Source organism: Phacochoerus africanus, chromosome X (assembly GCF_016906955.1).
Source record: "Phacochoerus africanus isolate WHEZ1 chromosome X, ROS_Pafr_v1, whole genome shotgun sequence".
Classification (NCBI taxonomy): Eukaryota; Metazoa; Chordata; class Mammalia; order Artiodactyla; family Suidae; genus Phacochoerus; species Phacochoerus africanus.
In genome coordinates, this window is record NC_062560.1 from 128,328,601 (window position 1) to 128,350,686 (window position 22,086).

Here is a 22,086-nt window from a genome sequence, read left to right on the forward strand (position 1 = left end):
GGGCAGGGCACGGGGAGGGCTTCTCACGGCAGGCCTGCGCCCTCCTGGCCAGGGCCCGGAGCCACCTCAAGAGTGGATACCTGAGCTCTGGCTGTGTAAGGAAAGGTACGGCTCGGCGGCAGAGGGGCTGCGGGTCTGGTGCTCGGTTCAGCAAAGCCGGGGCTGGGAGGGCTGGGACACGCGCAGCAGCGGCTTTTCCTCCACAGCCTCTTTCCTATTCCCAACTTTGGAAGGAACTCATCCCTGTCACGGGGTGCGGTGCAGAGTCAGCCCTGGATTTCAGCCCCAATGCCCACCCTGCAGGCCGGCTTGACCGGTACATGGGAGGACCGAGGGAACGACCAACCCAGGGGCTTGTCACTCGTCCTTCTCCACCTGTCTGGACACCGCCCTCCCCCAAAGCCCTCCTCACGGCCCCCCCCACTTTCTCATCTTTGCCCTCCTGGCTCACATGGGCTGATCCCTTCCTGGAGGGGGGCGGAGGGCGGGGGACAGGCGGTGAGGCTCAGCTGGGCCACTTGGCCCTGGCTGCCCCGCAGGGATCCTGCGGGTCCCAGGTGGATGGGCGATGAACGGATGGACTGGACGTAAAGCTCAGGGTCTGACCCATGGGAGGTGCGCGGGCAACCCTGCCCCTCCCCTGTCCCCTTGGGGGAGAGCGGTGCACTGACCCCCGAGACCCGGAGCCCTAGATGCAGCCCAGACCGAAAGCGGAAGCGCCCCGGGGTTCGCAGGGAGCCAGGCCAGAACCCCCGTGGGGCGCGCCAGGCGGGGCGCGGGGGCCGGGCCTCCCTCTCGTCGCGCCGCGCATGCTCCGTGCCCCCCCCACCCCGCGCCCCGTTCCCACGCCGCCGCCGCCGCCCCGGCCCCGCCCGCGCCCCAGCCCGCTCGTCGGGCGCTGGACGGACGGGCGGCGGCGCAGAAGGTGCCTCCCCCGCGGCGCCCGGGAGCGAGGTCGAGAGCCGGCCGGGAGCCCCGCCGCCTCTCTGGGGCGCCGCCCCGGAGGGCTTCTCGGAGGCGGCAGCCTTGGCCTCGGGCCTGACAGGGGGCCGGGGCGGGGGTCGGGAGGAGGGACGGACAGCCCCGAGGGCCCCCCCCCCATCCCCGTCTCGGCAGGTGGCGGGGGACGCGGTGGCGAGCGGGGAGCGCGGCTGACCGGCCCTCGGGGCTGCCCCCTTCCTGGGCGCCGGGGAAAGGCAGCCCCGCGTTTCCCAGTTTCTCTCCTGACCGCGGTGCGCCGCTGATTCTGGGGCTGGCAAGAGAGCATCCTGTCGCCAAGCCGCCTGGTAAGTTTGGATCTTGCGCCTCTGCGTGAGGTCGCGGCACCCCTGCCCAGGGCCGCCCGGCGAACCGCCTGCAGGAACGGGCCCTGAGGGTCCTGGACGTGCCCCTGCGGGGCTCAGGGGTAGGGGTTGTGTCCCTTGGTGATGCGGGGTGTCCGCGGGGACCAGCACGCCAGGAGAAGGCACTAGAAGAGGGTGCCAAGGGCCGGATGGAAGGACCCAAGGGCGAGAGAGGTTCTGTTGAGCGGAGCGGGGAGGTGTGTGGGGCTGCGCTGCAGCGCGGGCTCTGACAGCCCGCCAGTCCAACAGGTAGGTGCCAGCACCCCTGTGGGCCAGGCTGCTCCTGGCACTGGAGGTACACTGTCTGGGCACAAAACGGCAAAACCTGGCTCCAGCTCCAGTTTGAGTGGCAGGACGCGCAGTAAACAGCAGACGTTTTCAATTCAGAATTGTAGAGTATGTGAGCTGGGGCCAAGTGCCCGTGAGGGGAAGGAGATAGAGCTTGGGGGGGGGGGCGCTTCGGGTTTCAGCGCTGTGGCTAGAAGGCCACGTTTCTCACAACTTGAAGGAGGTGAGAGAGCGCTGCGGGCAGAAGGAACAGCCCGTGCCAGTGCAGGGGTGGCCTGGTGTGCGGGAGGAAGAGCTGGGAGGCCCGTGTGGCCGCAGCAGGGGAGCAGAGGAAGCCAAGGTCAGCTCGGACCGCCTGGGCTGCACTGAGTGAGACAGGCAGCTGAACAAGGGCTGCGAGCAGGGAAGAAGTCCGCCAGGAGGTGGCCTCTTTCTGTCCAGGTCAGCCCTGTGCCCTCCCCCACCCCCGCCCCAGGCAGGGCCTGGAGACGCGGGTGGCAGGGTTGCTTGTCAGAGGGCTTGGTGGGGGCAGGCAGCACGGACAACCCTGGGCTGAGCCGGGGGGGGGGGGGGCAGCTCCCAGGCCAGAGCTGGGCTCTGAGCTGCGGCTGGGCTCCCCAGGCCCCAGGGCCTCGGGCCTTTCCACCAGACAGGTGGCAGGTGACACAGCTCTCGAGGAAGGCTGCCCGGAAGAAGGCATCTGGGGTCTTGAGTTGCCAAACCACAGAGGAAGTTGCACCAGGAAAGAAGGAGCCCACCCCTAGTGGCCCCGCGTGTCCGTGTCCCTCCCCAGTTCCCGATCGGTCTGAGGGGCCCTACTGATGCCTGTCCTGCGGGTGTTTGTTTGTTTGTTTTCTTTTTCTGGGGAAATAGCCCCATCTCGTGGTCTTCCGAAGGCATCAGCGCTGAAGCCCACTGGCTGCTTCTCCCCTTGGGGGCCATGCTTCGTTTGGGTTGGCAGCATCGCCTCCCTGTCCCGCTGCCCTCCTCCCGCCAGGACGCCCCGCAACGCGGGCTGGAGGTCTGTTCTTCTGTCGGGTGCACCAGCCCTGGAGGGGCCACACTCTTACCCGGGTTCCGGGGCCTCCCCAGCTTCTTCCCCCACTTGCCACTAGCCGAGGGCCCCTGCATGCCCAGCGTCCTGTCTTGGGGAAACCTGAGCCCTGGGGCCTAGCATCATCCTTCAGCTCCGCCTCCGCTCTGGAGGCCCCGCGACGTCAAAGAGTCTCAGAAAAAGCCGCTGTCCGGTTCGCAGGCTCCTTCTGTGTCTTTCCTAAAGTTCCTGCTCGGGACGGCGGCCATTGCCACCCAGGGGGGCTGCGTCTCTCTCCGCGATTTCGAATCCCGCTGCGCGGGGCACTGGCTCTCCAGGCTGGACACCGCTGTGTGTGGCCGCCCTGCCTGCTGGCGCCTCCCACGCGCCTTGGGCTGCAAAACTTCAGTCCGGTCCCTGGCTACGTCGAACCCTGTCCCTGGTGTGTTTCTTCTCTGTGTTTTTCAAAATGGATGGTGACCTGGCAGTGCAGTCGTGATAGGGAACAAATAGGCTTGCGATGTGTTCCAGAACAATCCGATGGTGGTCTGAAAACCCTTGTTATTTTCCGAATTCTCCCCTATCCCTTCAGCTGGTGTGGGTCCCCCAGTGACTGCCAGGGTGTCCCAGGGAAACAAGTGACATTAGGTATCCTTGCAACGCTGTGCAACCATCACCACTGGCTATTTCCAAAATATTTTTATCACCCCAAAAAGAAACGCCGTCTTCGTGGAGCAGTCACGCAGCCCCCACACCCAGTCCCAGCCCCGGGCACCCACCCATCTGCCCTCTCTCTGGTCATATCTTAGGCCTCATAAGATTTAAAGATGGGGGTGGGTCTCGCGGCCCTGGAATGACGGACCCTCATAAGGGAGGGAGGCGGGGTAGGAGCTCAGTGAACTGAGAAGCCCTGAAAAAAAGGGGGTTTTAGTCATAACTTGAAATCTAGGTCAGGAAAGCTCTTGTGGCCCTTCGTGTGTCTGGCTTTTTTCACTTAGCATCACGTCTCCAGCATCATCCACGTGGTAGCGTGGGTCAGTAGTGCATTCCTCTTCGCGGCCAAATAATATTCCATCGTGCATAGAGCCGATGGTTTGGAGAGCCCATTCTTCCATCGATGGCCCCTTGGCTTGTTTCCACATTCGGGCTGGACAAGTGTCTGTATGAACACCTGTTTTCAATTCTTTTGAGCACATACCCAGGAACGGAATTGCTGGGTCAGAGGATAACTGTTTACTTACTGAGAAACCACCAGACTATTCTCCCTTTTAATTGTGAACGCTGCCCAGCAAACAGCCCAGCAGGGAGCGTGGTCTACGAAGCCCAGGGCCCACCTCCCAGCGGGGACAGTGGTCTCCAGCGCCAGCTTGCCTTATTTGCTTGTTTCTCTCTCCCTCCCTCCCTCTCGCTTTCTTTTGGTTTTGTTGAAATATTTTAAAGTAACTTCGCATGCCATTCTCTCCCCAAATGATTCCATGTGCGTCTCTTGAAAAGGAGTCTTGTGGAGTTCCTGTCGTGGCTCAGTGGTTAACGAATCTGACTAGGAACCATGAGGTTGCGGGTTCGGTCCCTGGCCTCGCTCAGTGGGTTAAGGATCTAGCATAGCCGTGAGCTCTTGTGTAGGTCGCAGACAAGGCTTGGATCCCGCGTTGCTGTGGCTGTGGTGTGCTGTGGCTGTGGTACAGCTCCGATTCGACCCCTAGCCTGAGAACCTTCATATGCCGTGGGAGCGGCCCTAGAAAAGGCAAAAAGACAAAAAAAAAAAAAAAAGGATGGCTGCTTCCTCGTGGTGTCTTTAACTGGTCCCTCTGTCCCCAAGGTCCTCTGTAAACTGGACACCGGGTCCCAAGGCTGCCTTAGAATCAGGTGCAGCTTCAGCAAGAGCAGACCCTCTGTGGCACCACTAGGTTTGCTTGCACTCGTGTGATCAGCAGTTAAATGGGGGACACGTCCTGACATCGCGTGGATGCCCCGCCCCCCATCAGCCTTTCCCTTGATGGTTTTGGTGTCTTTTGGACCTGAAGGGATTCTCTCTCTCTCTCTCTTTCTCTTAAGAGCATAAACTCCATCAGACACACCTTTATTTATTTACTCTGGTCTGGTCCAGTGGGGTTGGTTTGGTTTGTTTTTTTTTTTTTTTTTTTTTTTTGTCTTTTTAGGGCCGCACCCGCAGCATATGGAAGTTCCCAGGCGAGGGGCCGCATCTGAGTTGCAGCTGGCGGCCTACACCACAGCCACAGCAACACCGAATCCGAGCCATGTCTGCCACCTACACCGAAACTCATGGCAACACTGGATCCTTAACCCACTAAGTGAGGCCAGGGATCGAACCCACATCCTCATGGATTGAGGATGCGGGTTCATTACCGCTGAGCCACGACGGGAACTCCCTTGGAGGCGATTTAAATGCTCCTGGGACACAAACAAGCTGGGGGCCTGCTCCCCACCCCCCTCCCCCCACCCCCCGCCCCTGCCCGGCTGCTCCGCTGCACCCCCCATCCCCACTTGCGGTTTTCAGCACCAGGTACGCGGAGCGAGGAGCGAGCCTGAGGGCCCGATGCAGGCCGTGCCCTTGGTCTGCTTTCTCTTCACCCACCCCAGCCCGCAGCCAGAACCCTACCCCGCCAGAGAGCAGCCTGCTCCCCCAGCGATCGTGGGGCCCTCTGCTATGCGTCCCACAAGCTCGCTGGCTCTCTTGCCTCGAGAGCAAGTCTGTTTACTAGGGAAGGTGGTGTGTGTGTTGGACTTTTTCTTTGAGACGTCTGACCTTGGAGGGGCGTCAGGGTGCTGGCCGCGTGGGAAGAGGGCTGAGAGAAGAAGGAAATGAGAACAAGAAGAAACTGGTTACAAACCGAACTGGTAGCCATGAGGTTGCGGGTTCGATCCCTGGCCTCACTTAGTGGGTTAAGGACCTGGTGTTGCTGTGGCTGTGGTGTAGGTTGGCGGCTACAGCTCCAAGGGGACCCCTAGCCTGGGAACCTCCATATGCCGCGGGTGTGACCCTAAAAAGAAAAAAAAAAGAAGAAGAAGAAACAGACTCCCCCAAAGCCCAGCCAGGCAGATCTCGAACGAGGAGAGACGGAGTCCTGTCTGGTGAGGAGAGAGGACAGAAGCTGTTTGGGAAAGTGCTACAAGTTGAATTGCATCCCCAAAAGAGAGATGCTGAGGTCCTGTCCCCCACCGGCTGTGAAGGGGGCCTTTCCGGCCGAGGCCCGGCCCAGCGTGGGGCCGCAGCTCACATGGGCCCCGTCCTCTCTCCGCAGCAGCCCGGCGCCCCAGCGATGGCAGCCATGCTCCTGACGGCCAGACCCAAGGTGAGTGGGGCCCCGACTGCGGGGGCCCCTCGCCCGGCACCTCTCCCAGCAGCCGCCGCCCTTGCTGAGCTCTCAGCCCCCCGCCCCCCACCCCATGCTTAGTCCCTGCCAGCTCATCCCAGGACCCACAGGGGCGAATTCCCCTGTAGCCTCGGGAATGGCTCGTTTTAGGTGCCAGTATCTTTTGAGGACGTGTCCGTGTACTTCACCAAGACAGAATGGAAGCTTCTGGATCTCAGACAAAGGATGCTCTACAAGCAAGTGATGCTGGAAAACTACCGCCACTTGGTGTCGCTGGGTAAGGACCCCGAACACAGCCAGGCCCCCTCTCTGTCTCTGAACCCGGTTTATCTCTGAGTTTCTTTGCTTGTTGGTTACTGTGAGTCCAAGAATAAATGCGCTGCCCCATCATGGCGCTCCGCTTTAGCCCAGGTTTTAGCTGAATGGTTTGGGCCCCCGTCAATTTATTTTGCATATAAAATCACACTTTAACGAGACCTCTTTTACCCAAAAGATAGATGCAAATTGTCCTCGAATATTTACATGCACTGATTTATACTTAATTTTATTGTTAGCAAGGTTGCCTTTTACATTCGTTTCACGTTACAGAGTTTAGACGCATCTGTTCCTTGCGGAGGCCCGGGGCCGGGTTCCCCGCGTGGAGAGGTCAGGAGAGCGCAGGGACAGCCTCCACGCCGCACCCCCTGCCTTCGGGGTTGCACGTCACCCATTTGTTCCACTTCTTCTCTTAGACGCCAGAGATCTCACTAGTCATCCAGGCCCACGGAGGGAGACTGGCCTCTTCCCCGCGGTTGTTTCTCACCCTCACCTGGGCTTCCCACGGGAGTCCGGGATGCCTCCGTGGAGTCTGGCGTAAGGAACAGAGGCATCTGCTCGATTTGATGGTGAAACAGGGGCTTTGGCTTTCGGGACGCAGGCAGCCCTTCGGCTCTGCCCTTCCGGGGCTCCGCACCGATCCCCCATATCCCCCAACCCTGCGGGCCCAATAATCACATCCTTCCCCTCTTGGCCGAATCACCACCCACTTAAGACTCGCTGTGTACGCCTGGCCCCAGTACGCCCAGAGCGCCTGCTTCCTTAGAGCGATTCTGCCCTTGCTCTGGACCTTCCCAGAGGCACTTTCTAGAGAGTTCGTCACTCTCCCTTCCTGGAGACACTCAGGCTGGGGTGACTAACCTGCTTCATTTCCACGGACAGGGTTTTCATTCTCCAAGCCTCACCTGGTCTCCCAGCTAGAGCGCGGGGAGGGGCCCTGGGTGGCCAGCCACAGGATGGGGGCCGCCGCGGGGATGCAGGCAGGTGAGTGGCGGTGCCCCACGGGAGGGTGGCGTGGCCACCTTGGGTGGGACATGCTCTTTCGTGCCAGGTTCACCTCTCCCATGGAGTGCCCGTCTCATGCCAGCTCTGCTATGTCCAACTCATGGCCGCCCCCTTCCCCTTGCCCGCCTTCTGCTGACAGTCATCTTGCTGCTTCTGCGCGGTCCTCCGCTCCCGATTCAGCTCTTCTCGGCCTTGGAGCGAGGGTGAGGGTGAAGGACAAACCCAACTAGAGACCCAGGGAGGGCGTGACACTGGTTGGTGCTCTCTGTCTTTACAGGTGACAAGACGAAGAGCAAGACGACCTCACAGCAGAAAGATGGCCCCAAAGACCCGGCGGGGGCCGACGGTCAGGGTGGCAGCAAGGGCCAGGTGGCCCGGCGGCCGCAGGAAGCACCTGAGCACCGGTGGAAACATACCTCTCGTCCACAGACAGGTGCGGGCAGGGGTGGCGACCCCAGAGAGAAAGGCCGGAGCAGCCACTCGGGGGCGGGCAGAGAGCCGCAGGCAAGCGGCCGCGGCGGTAGGCAGGATCCGGTTCCAAGGCAGCAGGGCTCCAAAGGCGCCGAGAAGCGGTTCCTGTGTCAGCAGTGCGGGAAATCCTTCAGCCGGAGCTCCAACCTCATCAAGCACCGGATCATCCACAGCGGCGAGAAGCCCTACGAGTGCGGCGAGTGCGGGAAGCTCTTCCGGCGCAGCTTCGCGCTCCTGGAGCACCAGCGCATCCACAGCGGCGAGAAGCCCTACGCCTGCGGCGAGTGCGGCAAGACCTTCACGCGCAGCTCCAACCTCATCAAGCACCAGATCATCCACAGCGGCGAGAAGCCGTTCGCCTGCGGCGAGTGCGGGAAGCTCTTCCGGCGCAGCTTCGCGCTCCTGGAGCACCAGCGCATCCACAGCGGCGAGCGGCCCTACGCCTGCGGCGAGTGCGGCAAGGCCTTCAGCAGGAGCTCCAACCTCATCGAGCACCAGCGCACCCACAGCGGCGAGAAGCCCTACACCTGCAGCCAGTGCCCGAAGGCCTTCAAGGGCATCTCCCAGCTCATCCACCACCAGCGCATCCACAGCGGGGAGCGGCCCTTTGAGTGCAAGGAGTGCGGGAAGGCCTTCCGGGGGCGCTCGGGCCTCAGCCAGCACCGGCGGGTGCACAGCGGCGAGAAGCCCTACGAGTGCAGCGAGTGCGGCAAGACCTTCAGCCGCCGGTCCAACCTCTTCAAGCACCAGGCGGTGCACAGCGAGGAGAGGCCCCACGAACGGGGCGACTGCGGGAGGGCCTTCCGCAGCGGCTCGGTCCTCCTGGAGCGCCGGCGCGACCGCGGCGACAAGGCCTCCCAGGGGAACCCCAAAGCGCGCGCCTCCAGGAAGCTCCCGCAGGCGGCCGGCCCGTCCGACCGGGGAGCCGCCGCGGAGCCCCGCCCCGAGGACGAGAAGCGCGGCCAGACGCCGCCCCCGGCGCCGGCGGCCGGGGTGTCGCGCGGGAGGCCCGGTCCCAAGTGAGGCGCCTCCCGCCCCTCCCCGTGGTCGTCGATGCGGCCGCCGAGGCCCAGAGACGGCGCCGGGGGCGGCTCCCGGGGCTGCGCGCGGGCGGGATTGCCCCCGCCGTGGAGCTGCTGCCAGTGGGGCCGTGGGCGGGAGGGAGCGGTGCCTTGAGGGAGGGAGGAGCGGGCCCCCTCCCCTCGTGGGGTCTTCGCGTCGCCCCAGACTTGTTAGCGTTTCCAGGGAGAAGACACTGAAAGCACTTTAGTCCTTGACTTGAGAGAATTCAACGTCGGGGGCTCCGCTGCCGGCTTGGCTTGACGGCGCCGTCCCCTAAAAGTCATCCAGAAGGGGAATGGGAAAGGGCTCGGGCATCTGGCTCCTGCTCCCGCTCCCGCTCCCGCAGCATCGCCAGCCCGAGAGGGAAGGCGCAGGCCGCCCTGCTGTCGCTGAGCCGCGGCCCGTCCTCTTCGCAGGCCTTCGGTCCTTGGGCCTCCCGGCGGCGCCGCCCCCCGCCCCCCCCCCCCCCCCCCCGCTGCTTCTCGGAGGAGCAGCACCCGGGCCCCATCCTCGCAGAGCTCAGGGGATCCGGGGGGATGGCGGGCCTGGGCCCCGCGGAGAGGGGGAGGCCTGGGCACCGTCGGCTTCTCCTCCCCCAGACAGGGGCCCTTCCGCTCTGGTCCCCCCGCAGGGCCCTGCCGCCTTTGGCCTCCTCCCCGCCCACCCGCTGCCTTCAGACCCGGCCCGCCGGAGGCCACGCCGGCCTCGCCCCTGCTCCCCGCCCTCAGTGCCTAAAGCTTCCGGCTTAGCTGCTTCCCTCCAGCGGCCGCCCCTGGAGGAAAGCAGGACGGGTTAGGAATTTGCACAGAGCCTGGTAGTGGCTCCCCTCCCCCGCTCGCTTTCACGGGACATTCCTCGAACTCTTAGAGGTTCCGCCGGCTTCAATGTGTTTGCGTTCAGAGTGATGCACGCGTCCAAGACAGAGGTTTTTGCCATGTGGGAGTGTCAGGGACTCACTCCTTAAGTGAGAACCCCTCCACCCCTCTGGGAAGGCCTCAGGCGGGGGAGGTGTGGGCTGGCAAGTCCGAGGCTGTCCCTAGAGCTGGGGCCAGGAGTTCTGCCCCATGCTGTCCTCAGCCCAGCGCCCTGGTTGGCTCGCCACCTCCTTCGGGGCCCTTTTCCGGGGGGCCCGGCTCTGTCACACACGGGCTGGGCTGGGCTGGGCTGGGCTCCCCCCCACCCCAGGGCAGGCAAGGGCGGGTTTGCCAGAGGCCCCGCACGGAGCCTCTGAGAAGCGGGCACACTCCCTGTTGGACAGCCTGGAAACACAGCTGCTAGGACAACTCCAGACGTGAGAGAGAGATGCAGAGAGGTGAGCGTATGAAAACTGTATATAGATGTAGATGCTTCATTTAGATGTATTACAGTTACACACTTGTGGCTTACGGAAAGTTCTAGAGTTGTAGCAACCTGCTCTCATCTCATAGCCTCCTTCTGCTCTGCGTGTCGTGTTCTGCTCTGAGCCCAGTGCTTGGCACGTCGTGAATCCTTGCGAAATGAGTGTTGCTCCCTTAGCACGCTGAACTCAAGGTCTAGGCCGCAGTCCACCCTGACCTCGTGTTAGGGTGGTGTCTTTGGATTCCGTGGCGAGGTTGCCGGGAAGCGCGTGTTCATGCGAGGTGCAGGCCATCTTTGCGAGGGTGGCAGGATGGATCCCCACGCAGGGTCGGGGCCAGTGGCCTGAGGCCCTTTGCTTGGGCTCCATTCTGGTTTTTCTTCAGCCCCGGCCTGCCCAGGATCGGGGCAACTGTCGTTACATAATGGGCCGGGGAAGGCCGTGGTTCCGTGCGCTCTGCTGTGCATTTCTATTGCTGGAGTAAGTGAGTGACTGCGTGACGACGGGCCAGGCAGTAGCCAGATTTTAATGAAAAAGACTTGTCTGTCCCCAGCATAGCGTCCTCCCATTGGTTCTACTGGATGAGCCAACTCAATTTTTTTGGCCTCACGAGCAGCGTGTGGAACTTCCCCAGCCAGGAGTGGGACCTGTGCCACAGCAGGGACTCGAGCCATAGCAGTGACACCACCAGGTCCTTAACCCGTTGAGCTACTAGGAAACTCCCTAACTCGTTTATGATAGTCCTGCATCTTTTGGTTGTCCATTCGCAGTCTAATCTCGCTCCTCTCCATTAGACGTTGACTCTGATGCCATGTGAAGTATTGTTTTCCCTTAGAACCGGTCATTGGTCACGTGTGCCACAGGAACTGAACGGGTATTGCCTGGAATCAGCCAGAGAGCATCCGGAGAGGATGCTTGCCTTATGGTGCCTTGAAATCGGGGTCCCAGCTGGCTGGCTGGGGACCTGCATGGTGGCCCACACTTGCTCTGTGGCGGACACCTGGAGTGCAAAAGCTGAAGCTATTTCGGACTTCCCGCCCGCTTTCCAGGCTCCCCGCCTCCAGCGCCGTCCCTGGAAGCCAGCCTCACACCTCTGGGCGTGAGACGCTGGCCACCCTGAGCGCATCATTTGCCCTTTGAAACTTTGGATGCTCTTTAAGAGCTGTTTAAGCGCTGTGGCCGCATCTTCACGGCACTGGTACACTGTCCTGAGGGAACGCGTTGCCTTTGGATGCAAACAGATAAGGACAGTTCGGGTGTTGGCTTCGAACGGGGCCCTCTGGCGGAGACGGCCTCTCCCGACGGGTTCAAGTAGCTGCTAGCGGTGCGGTGAACGGTCTCAGATGGGCGTGGGAACCCTAGACAGCAGGTCTGGGCGCCCCTTGGCTGCTTGCAAAGGGAAGGCAGGAACCCAAGGCCACGGGGACACTGCGGCTCCAAGACCAGGAGGGCAGAGGGCAACATCAGTCCCCTGCAAAGCACAGCATGAGCGGTGTCTTAGAACCTTCGCTTCGACTGTCTGCAAGACTTGCTCTGCCTTGCTCTGCAAGGCCGCCAGGCACCTTAAACAAAGACATGCTGGGGACAGCAGGGTACCAGCAGTGACTCCCCGTGAACCATTCAGAACAGGCGGGGACCCCACCTCTTCAACCCCCCCCACACCACCCAGCCTGGGGGACGTGCGATGCTGAGTCTGTGCCTTGTTAGGGAGCCAAGTGTGACAGGCTTGGTGTGTGTGTGACAAAGTTGTATGTGGAGTTAAGTAGCATGTGAGCTCTCGAGCCAGGAAGTCGAGGTCAGGGGGCTTCCGGCGGGCTGGTGGGAAGGACGGGGAGGTGGGGGTGCGTTCGGGAAGCCCAGGAGGGCAGAAGGCTTTCTGGAGGGCAGTCATGGGCTAAGAGGTCATCAGAACGTGCTTGTGGAGAGCCAGATGCCAGACGGAGAAGTTTGGTCTCTGGCTGGTTCCTGAAGAGGAACAATTTTTTTAAACACAAAAGAATGATTCTAAGATCAAGGAAGTGAAGAAGTGGATGCAAATGATGACTTCTAGAGGCATCTGGACGGTTCTGATGCTCGTAGGGTGTCGACCTGCGGGAAGGGACGGCAGCCGTCCGCCAGGCACGATGCACTGACATGAGCAGCCCCCGCTGACACCCCCAGGAACCCCCACTTGCCTTGGTACCTAGCTGCTTTCCTCTCATGCCAGCACCTCCCCCCCCCCCCGCCCTTGTGTCTGTGACTTCACACGCAGGGGCCGCCAGGATTTGAAGCTTCCTGATTCTTCATCTTTTTTGACAGCCTTAGAGAGGAAGAATAGGCATACAAGCAACTGTGTATCTTTAAAGTGGACAATTGGATGCGTTTTTGTCATGTGTGCACCTGTAAAGCCATCCCAGCAGTGAAGCTGATGAACACAGATCCGTCCCCCCAAAAACCAGCCTGTGCTGCCGGTGCTCCCTCCTTTCTGACCCCCCCCCCCGCCCCAATCCCCACAGTCACAAATAAAGCTGCTATGAACATGCGTGTGCAAGTTTTGGTGTGGACTGATGTTTTCCTTACGCAGCCGGGAGTGGAATTGCTGGGTGGTGGGGGAACTACGAAACTTTTCCAAAGCAGCAGCACCGCGCTGCATCCCCACAGTGGTGTGCGAGGGGTCTGCTTTCCCATGTGCCCCCAACCCTGTTCGTTGTCCATCTTTTTGATTCCAGCAGCATCTCGTTGTGGTTTTGATTTCCCCGGTGATTAATATCATCGAGCAATTTTTATGTCCTCGCCGGCCTCTCACGTATCTTCCAGGGTGATCTGTCTGTTTAACTCTTTTGCCCATGTTGCTAATTGGGTTGTCTTATTATTTAATTGTAAGGGTTCTAGATATAAGGCCTTTGTCAGATACGTTTTGCTAATATTATCTCTGAGACTGTGGCTTTGCCTTTCCATTTTCATAACTTTTTTGACAAGCAGAAGTGGTTGGCTCTTTTTTTTTTTTTTTTTTTTTTCGGCTGCATCCATGGCATGTGTAAGTTCCCAGGCTGGAGATCGAACCCGTGCCACAGCAACAACTCCAGTTCCTGCAGCGACAGTACTGGATCCTTAACCTGCTGTGCCACATGGGAACTCCAGAAGTGGCTCGATCTTGAGTTTTGCAAAGATTTCTTAGCTATGATACAAAGAGTGCAAAGCAGAGTCATTAAAGATTTGATCCTTTGTTTTCTTTCCTGCAGAAATTCCTGGGCCAGGGCTCCAACTTGAGCCACAGCAAGGACAGGGCTGAATCCTTAACTGCTAGGCCACCAGGGAACTCCCAATCTTCTGTTTCTTATAGAAGTTTATAGTCTTAGCTTTGACCCTTAGCTCGATGATCCATTGAGTTAAGTTCTGTGTACGGTGTGACATCAATTCACAATTCATTTTTTTCTGTGCGAATATTCAGGTTTTTTTGGACCCATCTGCTAAAAAGGTGATCTGTTCCCCAATTGAAACGCCTCGGCACATCTGTCAAAATCAGTTGGCCGTGTGTGCGAGTCTACTTCTGGACTCTTTGGGGCGCTCCACCACTTGGCTTGTCAGTCTTTATGCCAATGTCACACTTTTGATTTCTCTGGCTTTCTAACAAGTCATGTGAGCCTCTGACATGATTCTTTTTCAAAATTGTTTTGTCTGTAGCCTAAGTGTCTTCATTTCCATGTGAGTTTCAGACCACCTTGTCAATTTCTACGCAGGGAAAAAAAAACAGTTGGCATTTTGACTGGAGTGGCATTGAATCTGTAGATGGTTTGGGGGAGAACTGACATCTGATCAGAGCTGAGCCTTTCATTCCGTGAACGCAGCCCTTCATCTGAGGACCTTGGCGAATCCCTCCGGGCAGTGGACTGTGGCTTCACTGTCCAGGCAGGTGTTGTTGGATTTATCCCTACACGCGGTTGTTGTTTCATGTTGAGGTTATTGTTTGAGGCATCCTTGGTAACCACGTGTCATCACTTGTTCCTTCCAAGGACGCGTGCTGGACGTTTACTGTGTGCTGGGATGTGAGGATGAGGGCGACTCAGGAGCGTGTGCTTAGTCCTTGACGCCCTTGTAGACTCAGCCCACGTTTGCAAATGGCCTGGACCACAGTACAAAGCAGAGCTGCATGTCCTGTGTTCACAGTTCTGAGAACTTACCAATCACCGTTGCCGGATTTTTTAAAACCTTTTCTGGCAAAGACTTCTAATAGAAAGACAGAATCAAATCGAAACAAGGAAGAACTAGAATCGAATTGATTTTTTGTCCTTTTCCAGCGAAAATACCTTTCGCTTAATATGTCATATACTTTCCTTCCCTATTCGGGCCACTTAAGTGGGATCAGGGTGAAAGGAGGGGGAGGGGGGCACCGGAGAGGGTGGAGAAGCAGAGTAGCTTTGCAGCAACTCAACACTCGTGTAGAAGACAGCATGGTTATTCCCTCAGATTATGCAGGTGGGTGGGAGGTGACCACAAAGTGCTAGGAAACCTGACTGTGGCGGGGAAATAATCAGAGGTTTCATTGTCTCACATAAGGCATCATGTTGGCATGAGCTCGGCAGTAGAGCACCGGAGGGCCTGGCATCCCTCTAATTAGCTTTGTGTTTCCTCATGATCACAGGAATGGCTGCTGAAGCTCCAGCCATCGCATATGCATCCAAGGATAGAAAGGAGGGGAAGGATGACTGTGTCTGTCTCCTTTTATAAAGAAAGCAACAATTTCCCCTAAAACTTGCCCAGTCGACTTCCACTGGGGTCTCAGCCAGAAGTCCATCCCATGGGCACTCTTAGCTGAAAGAGAAGAGGCTAGGAAAGCAGGGGACGGGGGTGTCATGATTTGTCACCTGAGGCTAAAAACAATTGGCGTCTTACCCCCAGAGCAGAAAGCCGGCACGGCTACCGGGTGGTGGTGGAGATTGAACTGGGCCCTCCCCGCAGAAGCCGTGTTCACGCCCCAGCCCTCACGCCCCGAACCGGAGCTTGTTTGGAAAGAGTTTGTCTTCGAAGATGTGGCCAGGAGTCCGTACAAGGGGTGTCTGGGCACAGAAGCTGGCCTTCCGAGGGACCCCCAGTGCCACCCCGAGCCCCGTTCCCGGGCGAGGAAAGCGAGGCTGGGTCAGAGCGGAGCTGTCCGAGGCCTCGCTGCTGGAAGCGGATCAATGCTTTGCCCCGATCCCGCGCCCCCCAGCCCCGAGCTCTTTGCACTCCAGTCACCTCTGTCCCCCAGGCTCCAGGGAACCCCGCTGGCTTTCCCAAAGCCACAGCAAAGTAGATTCACTTTTCTCCAGGCTGTTTTACAAGAGGAGAACAGTGCAAAGTCCTGCTTTGGGAGATTTAGCAGCCGGAGACCCAGGCTGGGTTCTCGGCTGCTCAGACTGTCCTGGGGGGTGGGGGGGGGGGGCGGCACTTTCTTCCCTCGGATGCCGTGTCCCTCGCTTCCTTCCCTGTCGTGAGGGTGAAAAGAGCCTTCGTTTCAGTCCCCAGGCCCACCCGGGGGAGACACCAGGCCCGCCTTGAGGAGCCTCCTCCTTCTGTCTCCTGTAAGGACACCCATCCCCCGACCTGAAGGCCACCCAGCTGAAGCAGGGTGACCTCACCTCAAGGTGTGTCATCATTCTATCTGCAGAGACCCTTTCTCCAAACAAGGTCCCGTTCGCGGGGTCCAGGCATGAGGATGGGGACCCATCTTTGGGGAACCCCCATTTGGCCTGTACACACAGGAACGTGCTCGCTGTGCTTGTGGCTGGAGCCCAGCGGCAGGGGCGGCAGGCGGAGGCACCGTGTGGGGCTCAGAGGCCACGCCCAGAAGAGGACATGCCCGTTTTACAGATGAGCAAGCTGAGGGCAGCCTGGGGGGTACCTTCTGCACGTCACCGAGTCGAGGCACGGGACGGGCGGGGGCAGGGCCCAGCACCCAGGCCCCCCAACGCCGGAGTCCGAGCACATCGCCAAGAGCCGAGGCTCCCTCCCGACTGCCGGGCCCTGCTCAGGGCCCAGCCAGAATGGGCACATGTCGGGGGGAAGGTCAGTGATGCTCTTGCTCCACCAGCAGGACTTCCAGGTTCTTAACCTGACGTGCCGGCGGGCCGGTGAAATGCCTCGCACACCCGAGCCGCCGGGGTCAGGGAGAGCGCGGGCAGAGGGCCTGTGAGGTGTCCGCAGGGGACCCGGCCGTGAAGTCCGCGTGCAGCCTCCTACCGGCCCGCCCGATCCCGGAGCTCCCAGCCTCCCCCTCCCGCCTCCCTCCGCGGGGCCCACCGGCCCTTCCTTCCCAGCCACTGTCACCTGCCGTCCTCCCTCCGGGCTCCTCCTCCTCACCTTTCTGCCCTGCCTCCCTGTAGAGCACTCGGGAGTCACCTCCCCTTGTCAATCCGGCCCTGGCCCTTGGACATGCACATAAAGCTTCGCAGAGAGGCCTCCGGCCAGCCTCGCAGCCCGAGAAGGCTCTTCTGAAGGGCCCGAGCCACCTCCGAAATGCAACCCTCCGGGAAGGTACCCTCGCTCCCATCATCGCCCTTAGGATACGGGCAGTTCCCCAGCGCAGGGGAACCGGCCCTGGACCGGATGGGCCTTCTTGGGAGGTCCTGCCTGGCGGGCCAAATGCTGGGCTTCCCTTCTGGCCGTTGCGTTTCGTGCTTATTCACTCGCCAAGCCATTTGCTTTCCCACTTTTGTGGCGAGGACTCTGGGTGGGCAGGACGTGGATCTGAGGCCTGGGCCCCACCCTGCCCTCCCGGGACTGTGCTGACAGTCAGAGCTCACCCCTCGTCTACACACGAGGGAGGATAATGTGAGAAAAAGAATGTGTGTGTGTGTGTGTGTGTGTGTGTGTGTGTGTGTGTGTGTGTGTGACTGGTCACTTTGCTGTACAGTAGAAAATGGACAGACCTCTGTAAACCAACTATAAGGGAAAAAACAAAAATCATTTTAAAAAAAAAAAAAAAAAAGAAATTCTTTCCTTGATCTGCATCCAAACTCCCTAGAGCCAGGGTCCGCTCAGGGTGGCTGTGGTGGCTGACGGCTCGGTGGCAGGCATCCCTCTTCGTTGACCAAAGTGAGAGGACCCAAGTGGGCCAGCCCCCTGCCCAACTCCGGCAGCTGGAACGTGGGGGACGTCTGCAGGCCAGGGGCTCCCGTTCCCAGCCGTGGTCCCTCACCCAGCAGGGGAAGCAGACGAGGCCTCGGGAAAGGGGTCGCTCTGCACAACGTGGGTGCACTGCAGCCAGCGGGCTGACAGCCTTCTGACCAAAATACTGAGGCCGTCGGAAGAGGAAGGAGTTCGGCCTCCAGCCGTCGGCCTTTGGACCGAACTGTGACTCTTCACTCCGGCATTTCCGAGGGGAGCCCGCAGAACCTGGGGTGGAATGCGCCCGTACACCCGTTTCCTTTTGGCTGGAATAACCCAGGCGCTCAAAGGCTGCAGTGTGGCCCCGAGGGAGCTTGTCCTGCACCCTGTGGGTTTGCTATCAGACATTTGTCTCTGCTTTGCTTTCTAACTATCACCCCTCCGAATACCTGGTCTCCAGTCAAGGTTCGTATGCTGAGATGTGGGGCGTTAGGACTCCAACATATCTTTTTTGGGCTGAGACACAGTTCCTCCCACCCCAGAGGCCAAATGCTCAAATAACTTGGGACGGTACCTAAGGACGCTTCTTGACGAGGGGCAGGTGGAGCTCATTCTCTGGGTCTGGCCCCATTACGCGGTGGCGTTGCTGAGTCCCCGAGAAATTCGGGGTCTCAAGGACTCAGGGTATGGCGCAGCCCCTCCCACCCCACTGACCTGGGGACCTGGGGCGGCGAAGAACACTGCAGGCACGAGCAGGGGTGCCTTTGTGTGAACACGTGAATAAGTACCCGGAGGGGCGTCATTCGCTCATCACGGGAGGGGTTGCCGACCATCGTAAGACGTGGCGCAACTGCTTGTCTAAGTGCTGGTCGCATCTTCCAGCCCCACCAGCAGCGTCTGAAACCTCCTGCCCCCTTCTCCCCAACTCTCAGGAGGGTCGCTGTTAAAAGTTCCGGAGGTAATGATTAAACAGCACCGTTATTTAAAATTACATTATATAGGAGTTCCCATCGTGGCGCAGTGGTTAACAAACCAGACTAGGAACGATGAGGTTGCGGGTTCGGTCCCTGCCCTTGCTCAGTGGGTTGGGATCCGGCGTTGCCGTGAGCTGTGGTGTAGGTGGCAGACGCGGCTTGGATCCCGCGTTGCTGTGGCTCTGGCGTAGGCCGGTGGCTACAGCTCCGATTCGACCCCTAGCCTGGGAACCTCCATATGCCGCGGGAGCGGCCCAAGAAATAGCAACAACAACAACAACAACAACAACAACAAAAAGACCCAAAAAAAGTATTAAAATTACATTATATAAATTTCCCCTTGAATTATACTAAAACAAAGCACCCGAGGCCAGGCCGCTGTGAGGCCAGGAGTGCCAGGAGTGCTGAGGGCGAAGCGAAAAGGAAGAGGGCCCCAAATGCAAGACGGCGCTGCGGCGGCCGCAGGGGCCACAGATCAGCCGGTCGGTCGACCTGCGCACCCTGGAGAGGCCCCCTCGGCATCCCCTGCTCGGTGACGCGGTGGCGCGGCTTGGGCCCTGGGGCTCTGTAGGGTGCCCCCTCTTTCAGCGTCTGCCTGCCCAGGCCGCGCCCCAGGTGGGCACCGTCCTCGGGAAGCCCAGCAGTGCACCCTCCCCGGCCCGGCCCCTGGCGCCCTGGCTCTCAGCGGCCTGCACGGCTATCCCCTCCTCCAGGCCTGCGAGGGATCCTAAAAACCTAAACCGACTTTTCCTCTCCCCTGCTTAGAACCCGAGTTCTGGCCCCCCGTCTCTGCCACCTCGCACACTGCGGGCTCTAGTCACTCTGACCTACTTAGGGTTCCCGGTTGGCCCTGCTGGCTCAGGGCTCAAGGCTTGGCTCCTGCGAGTCACTCTGGGGTGTGGCCACCCCACCCTTCTCACCTGCCCTCCCGGACATCCTGGCCCTGCCCTGCCCCATCCTTTGGTGACATAAGCGGGACCCCAGAGGCAGGTTAGCCAGCTCCCCCGCTGAGTCGGCTTCGGAGATGCTGCCCTCCGCACAGAGCAGCCTCCGGACCAAGCTCAGACCACGCCACGAGGGACACGGGGCCCAGGACAGACTCCTTCCTAGACGCTGTCCTCAGTGTGCCAGCCAGCCACCTCTCCTGCGTGCCCCAGGTCACCCAGTGCCGAGCAGCCTTAGGCCACATGCTGCCCCCCACACTCACACTTGACTCGCGCGTTTCAGGCCATTCCCCCAGCACCCTGTGCCGCACCCTTCCGCTCTGCCTTCTGCTACCTATCATATCCTGTCACCCTGCTGCCCCTCAAGGAGGGGGACAGAGGCTCTGGGGTGGGGGGCTTTGCCCTGGGCGGCAGGCTCAGCTCCCAGTGCTGAGAAGCTACAGCTCCCTCTTCGCTCCGTCTCCCTGACACAGATCCCGGCCACAGAGATGTCCCTACGGCCCTGCTCGCTCTGTCTTGGGCCTCTGGGTGACAACACAGGGAGGGGCGCTAACAGGAAACAGGAGGAGACCAGGCTGTGAGCACCACAGACACAGGCCCGGGTGCGAGGAGGGGGCGACCAGAAAGGCAGCCGGTGAGCAGTTGTCGCCGATGTTTATTGAAAGATGGGGGAGGCGTGGGTGCGGCAAACTCCACCAGAGCTTGGGCGGTGGGGAGGCTCCAGGGCTGCGAGGCCAGTCCGGCTGCAGCCTGGGGAAAGCCCAGCAGGTGCACGGGGCCCGGCTGCCCAGCTGAGAGAACGCTCGGGAGCGAGGCACTGGTCCGGTGCCAGCTGCGGGACACGAGGTGCCTGTGCTGCAGGGAGCAGGCCTCATTGCCCTGGGTGGCAGCGTCACCGGGCCCCTGGCTCAGGCCTCGAGGCCCGGGCCATCGTGCGGCACGTACATGGGCTCAACCTGGGCCCAGCTGAGGGCCTGCTCGTCGGCCCAGGTGAGCAGCTCAGCGGCGCGGTGCAGGAAGACCAGGAGCAGGGTGTGCACGTCGCCCTCGGCCGAGTGCGCTGCGCTGGGCTCTGCCTGGAAGTAGCGGCGGAAGAGGCTGCCCAGGCTGTAACCCTTGCGACCCTGGGCCCGGGTGCCGTGGCTGTGGGCACGATCCAGGCTCCGCAGCGCCGGCAGCGTGTCCAGGCAGACAGTGTCCTGGGGCAGGCGGGCGCCCAGGCGCCAGAGCTCCGTGCGCAGCAAGGGGAAGTCGTAGTCGAAGCCGTTGTGGGCCACGAGGCACACGGGGCCCTCCTGGCGGCTCAGGAAGGCCTGCAGCGTCCGCACCACCGCGCCGTCGAAGCCGGCCTTCCGGCACCTGGCCAGGCCCTCGCTGCTCAGGCCGGTGATCTCACTGGCCTTGGCGGTGAAGGGGTGCTCCGGGCTCATGCAGAGCGTGAGCTTGTCCAGGACCCGGGGCAGCACGGGGGCGCCGGACTCATCCCGCTCCGGGTTCTCCAGCGAGGAGCGGTGGACGGCAAACAGGGAGATCTCGGCGATCTCGGGGTCTACGCTGGGGAGCCCAGTGGCTTCCAGGTCCAGAAAGACGAAGGTCTCAGCCCGAGGCGCCTCGGCCATGGTTGACGTTCTCACAGGGACGGCGAAGCCTCCTGCTGCCAGAGCAAGAGGCACAAAACCTGAGGGCCAGCAACATGGGGCGCCTGGACCCTGCCACCCACGGCCGTGACTGCGGCCGAGGCTCTGGCCCTTCTGGGATCACTTGAGGCCCGAGGAGCCGCTCCTAAGACCCCACCCAGGGAGACTGCTAAGGGGCGTCCAGAGCAGGGGCGCAGCGACCAGGACCTGTTACTTCTGTCCAGGATGACGGCTTCCAGGGCCCGGTGCGTCCTCTGTTGTGTCCCTCCGTCCCTCCCTGACCACCCCACTGCTGCCAGCGAGTACACGGCAAAAGGAAGGCCCAATGGGCCCAGCCCCCGGCCCCGAGTCCTCTGCCCCTTGCCTCCAGATACATGGGCAAGAAGAGGGCGCCAGGTCCATGTCACCAGGGCAGGAGCATCGGCTGCCGAGCAGCAGGGCCCTCCCGGCATCCCCAGCCTCCCGGCTTGGCCTCCTCTCTGGCACAGGTGCTGGTCCCAACCCGACCTCCACCTGCCTCCGGGCCCCCTGCCGCCATCCTTGCCAACCCCACCGAGCTGGCTTACCTGGGGCGGGCGCGGGCCGGCTTCCTGGGCTGCTGGGCACCTGTCTCTGCACGGGCCGCTCCAGGCGGCCTTTAATCTGCGGCCGGGGCCCGCCCCCCGCCGCCTGTTGGGCAACGAGGAGGCCTGAGGCCGCAGGACCTGCGCGGCCGGCTCACCGCCCCCTCGCTCGCTCGCAGCCACTGGGACACACGCCCCGTGTTCACACACTGAAAAGCCGGCTCCGGGGCCCCACACAGGCTGCCGACGAGACGAGCAAGGAGCACAGTGCAGGCTGGAGTGTGTCGTCACAGGCGCAGGAGGAAGCCCAAGCCCTCGGGCCAGCCCTGCCTGGAGCGTGCCAGGCTGGCGCAGCAGCTGGGCCGGGCGGACAGAGAGCATCCCCCGCGGAGGCTGGAGGGAGCTGGACAGACGGGCCTCGGTCCGGCCCCAGTGCCAGGGTCGGGGGTGCCTCGGGCTCATCTTTCACCAGGACGGGAGATGCCCTGTTTCCCCGGGACAGGGACCCCTGACGCCTAAAGGGCCCTCAGCAGAGGCCGCCAGGGAAGGGCGGGGGCGAGGCCGCGGAGGCACCGTGAGCGGCAGAGGTGGGGGCGGCCCTGGGCTCCAAGGCCTTCCCCACTGGCTCAGTCAAGGGAGGGTTTGAAGTTCCCGCTGTGGCGCAACGAGATTGGCAATACCTCTGCAGCACCAGGACACAGGTTCGGTCCCCGGC

General features: G+C 61.1%; 2 protein-coding genes across 4 annotated transcripts; one reads left to right on the top strand and one right to left on the bottom strand.

Annotated features, from left to right (window-relative positions):
- Nucleotides 1-877: 877 nt before the first annotated feature.
- On the top strand, nucleotides 878-9,322 carry ZFP92 (ZFP92 zinc finger protein). Of its 2 annotated transcripts, XM_047764078.1 has the most exons (5): nucleotides 878-1,286; nucleotides 5,928-5,978; nucleotides 6,150-6,276; nucleotides 7,197-7,298; nucleotides 7,597-9,322. In XM_047764078.1, exons 2-5 carry the CDS (start codon nucleotides 5,946-5,948, stop codon nucleotides 8,811-8,813), a joined length of 1,479 nt encoding a protein of 492 aa, XP_047620034.1. In that variant the 5' UTR covers nucleotides 878-1,286; nucleotides 5,928-5,945; the 3' UTR covers nucleotides 8,814-9,322. The 2 variants fall into 2 exon arrangements, with proteins under 2 accessions (XP_047620034.1, XP_047620035.1); XM_047764079.1 differs by lacking the exon at nucleotides 7,197-7,298.
- A 10,487-nt stretch (nucleotides 9,323-19,809) lies between these two features.
- On the bottom strand, nucleotides 19,810-22,083 carry TREX2 (three prime repair exonuclease 2). Of its 2 annotated transcripts, none has more exons than XM_047764104.1 (2): nucleotides 21,375-22,083; nucleotides 19,810-20,822 (listed from the first exon to the last, which is right to left on the bottom strand). In XM_047764104.1, exon 2 carries the CDS (start codon nucleotides 20,788-20,790, stop codon nucleotides 20,080-20,082), a length of 711 nt encoding a protein of 236 aa, XP_047620060.1. In that variant the 5' UTR covers nucleotides 20,791-20,822; nucleotides 21,375-22,083; the 3' UTR covers nucleotides 19,810-20,079. The 2 variants fall into 2 exon arrangements, with proteins under 2 accessions (XP_047620060.1, XP_047620059.1); XM_047764103.1 differs by having other exon boundaries at nucleotides 19,810-20,825; nucleotides 21,375-22,081.
- Nucleotides 22,084-22,086: the final 3 nt, after the last annotated feature.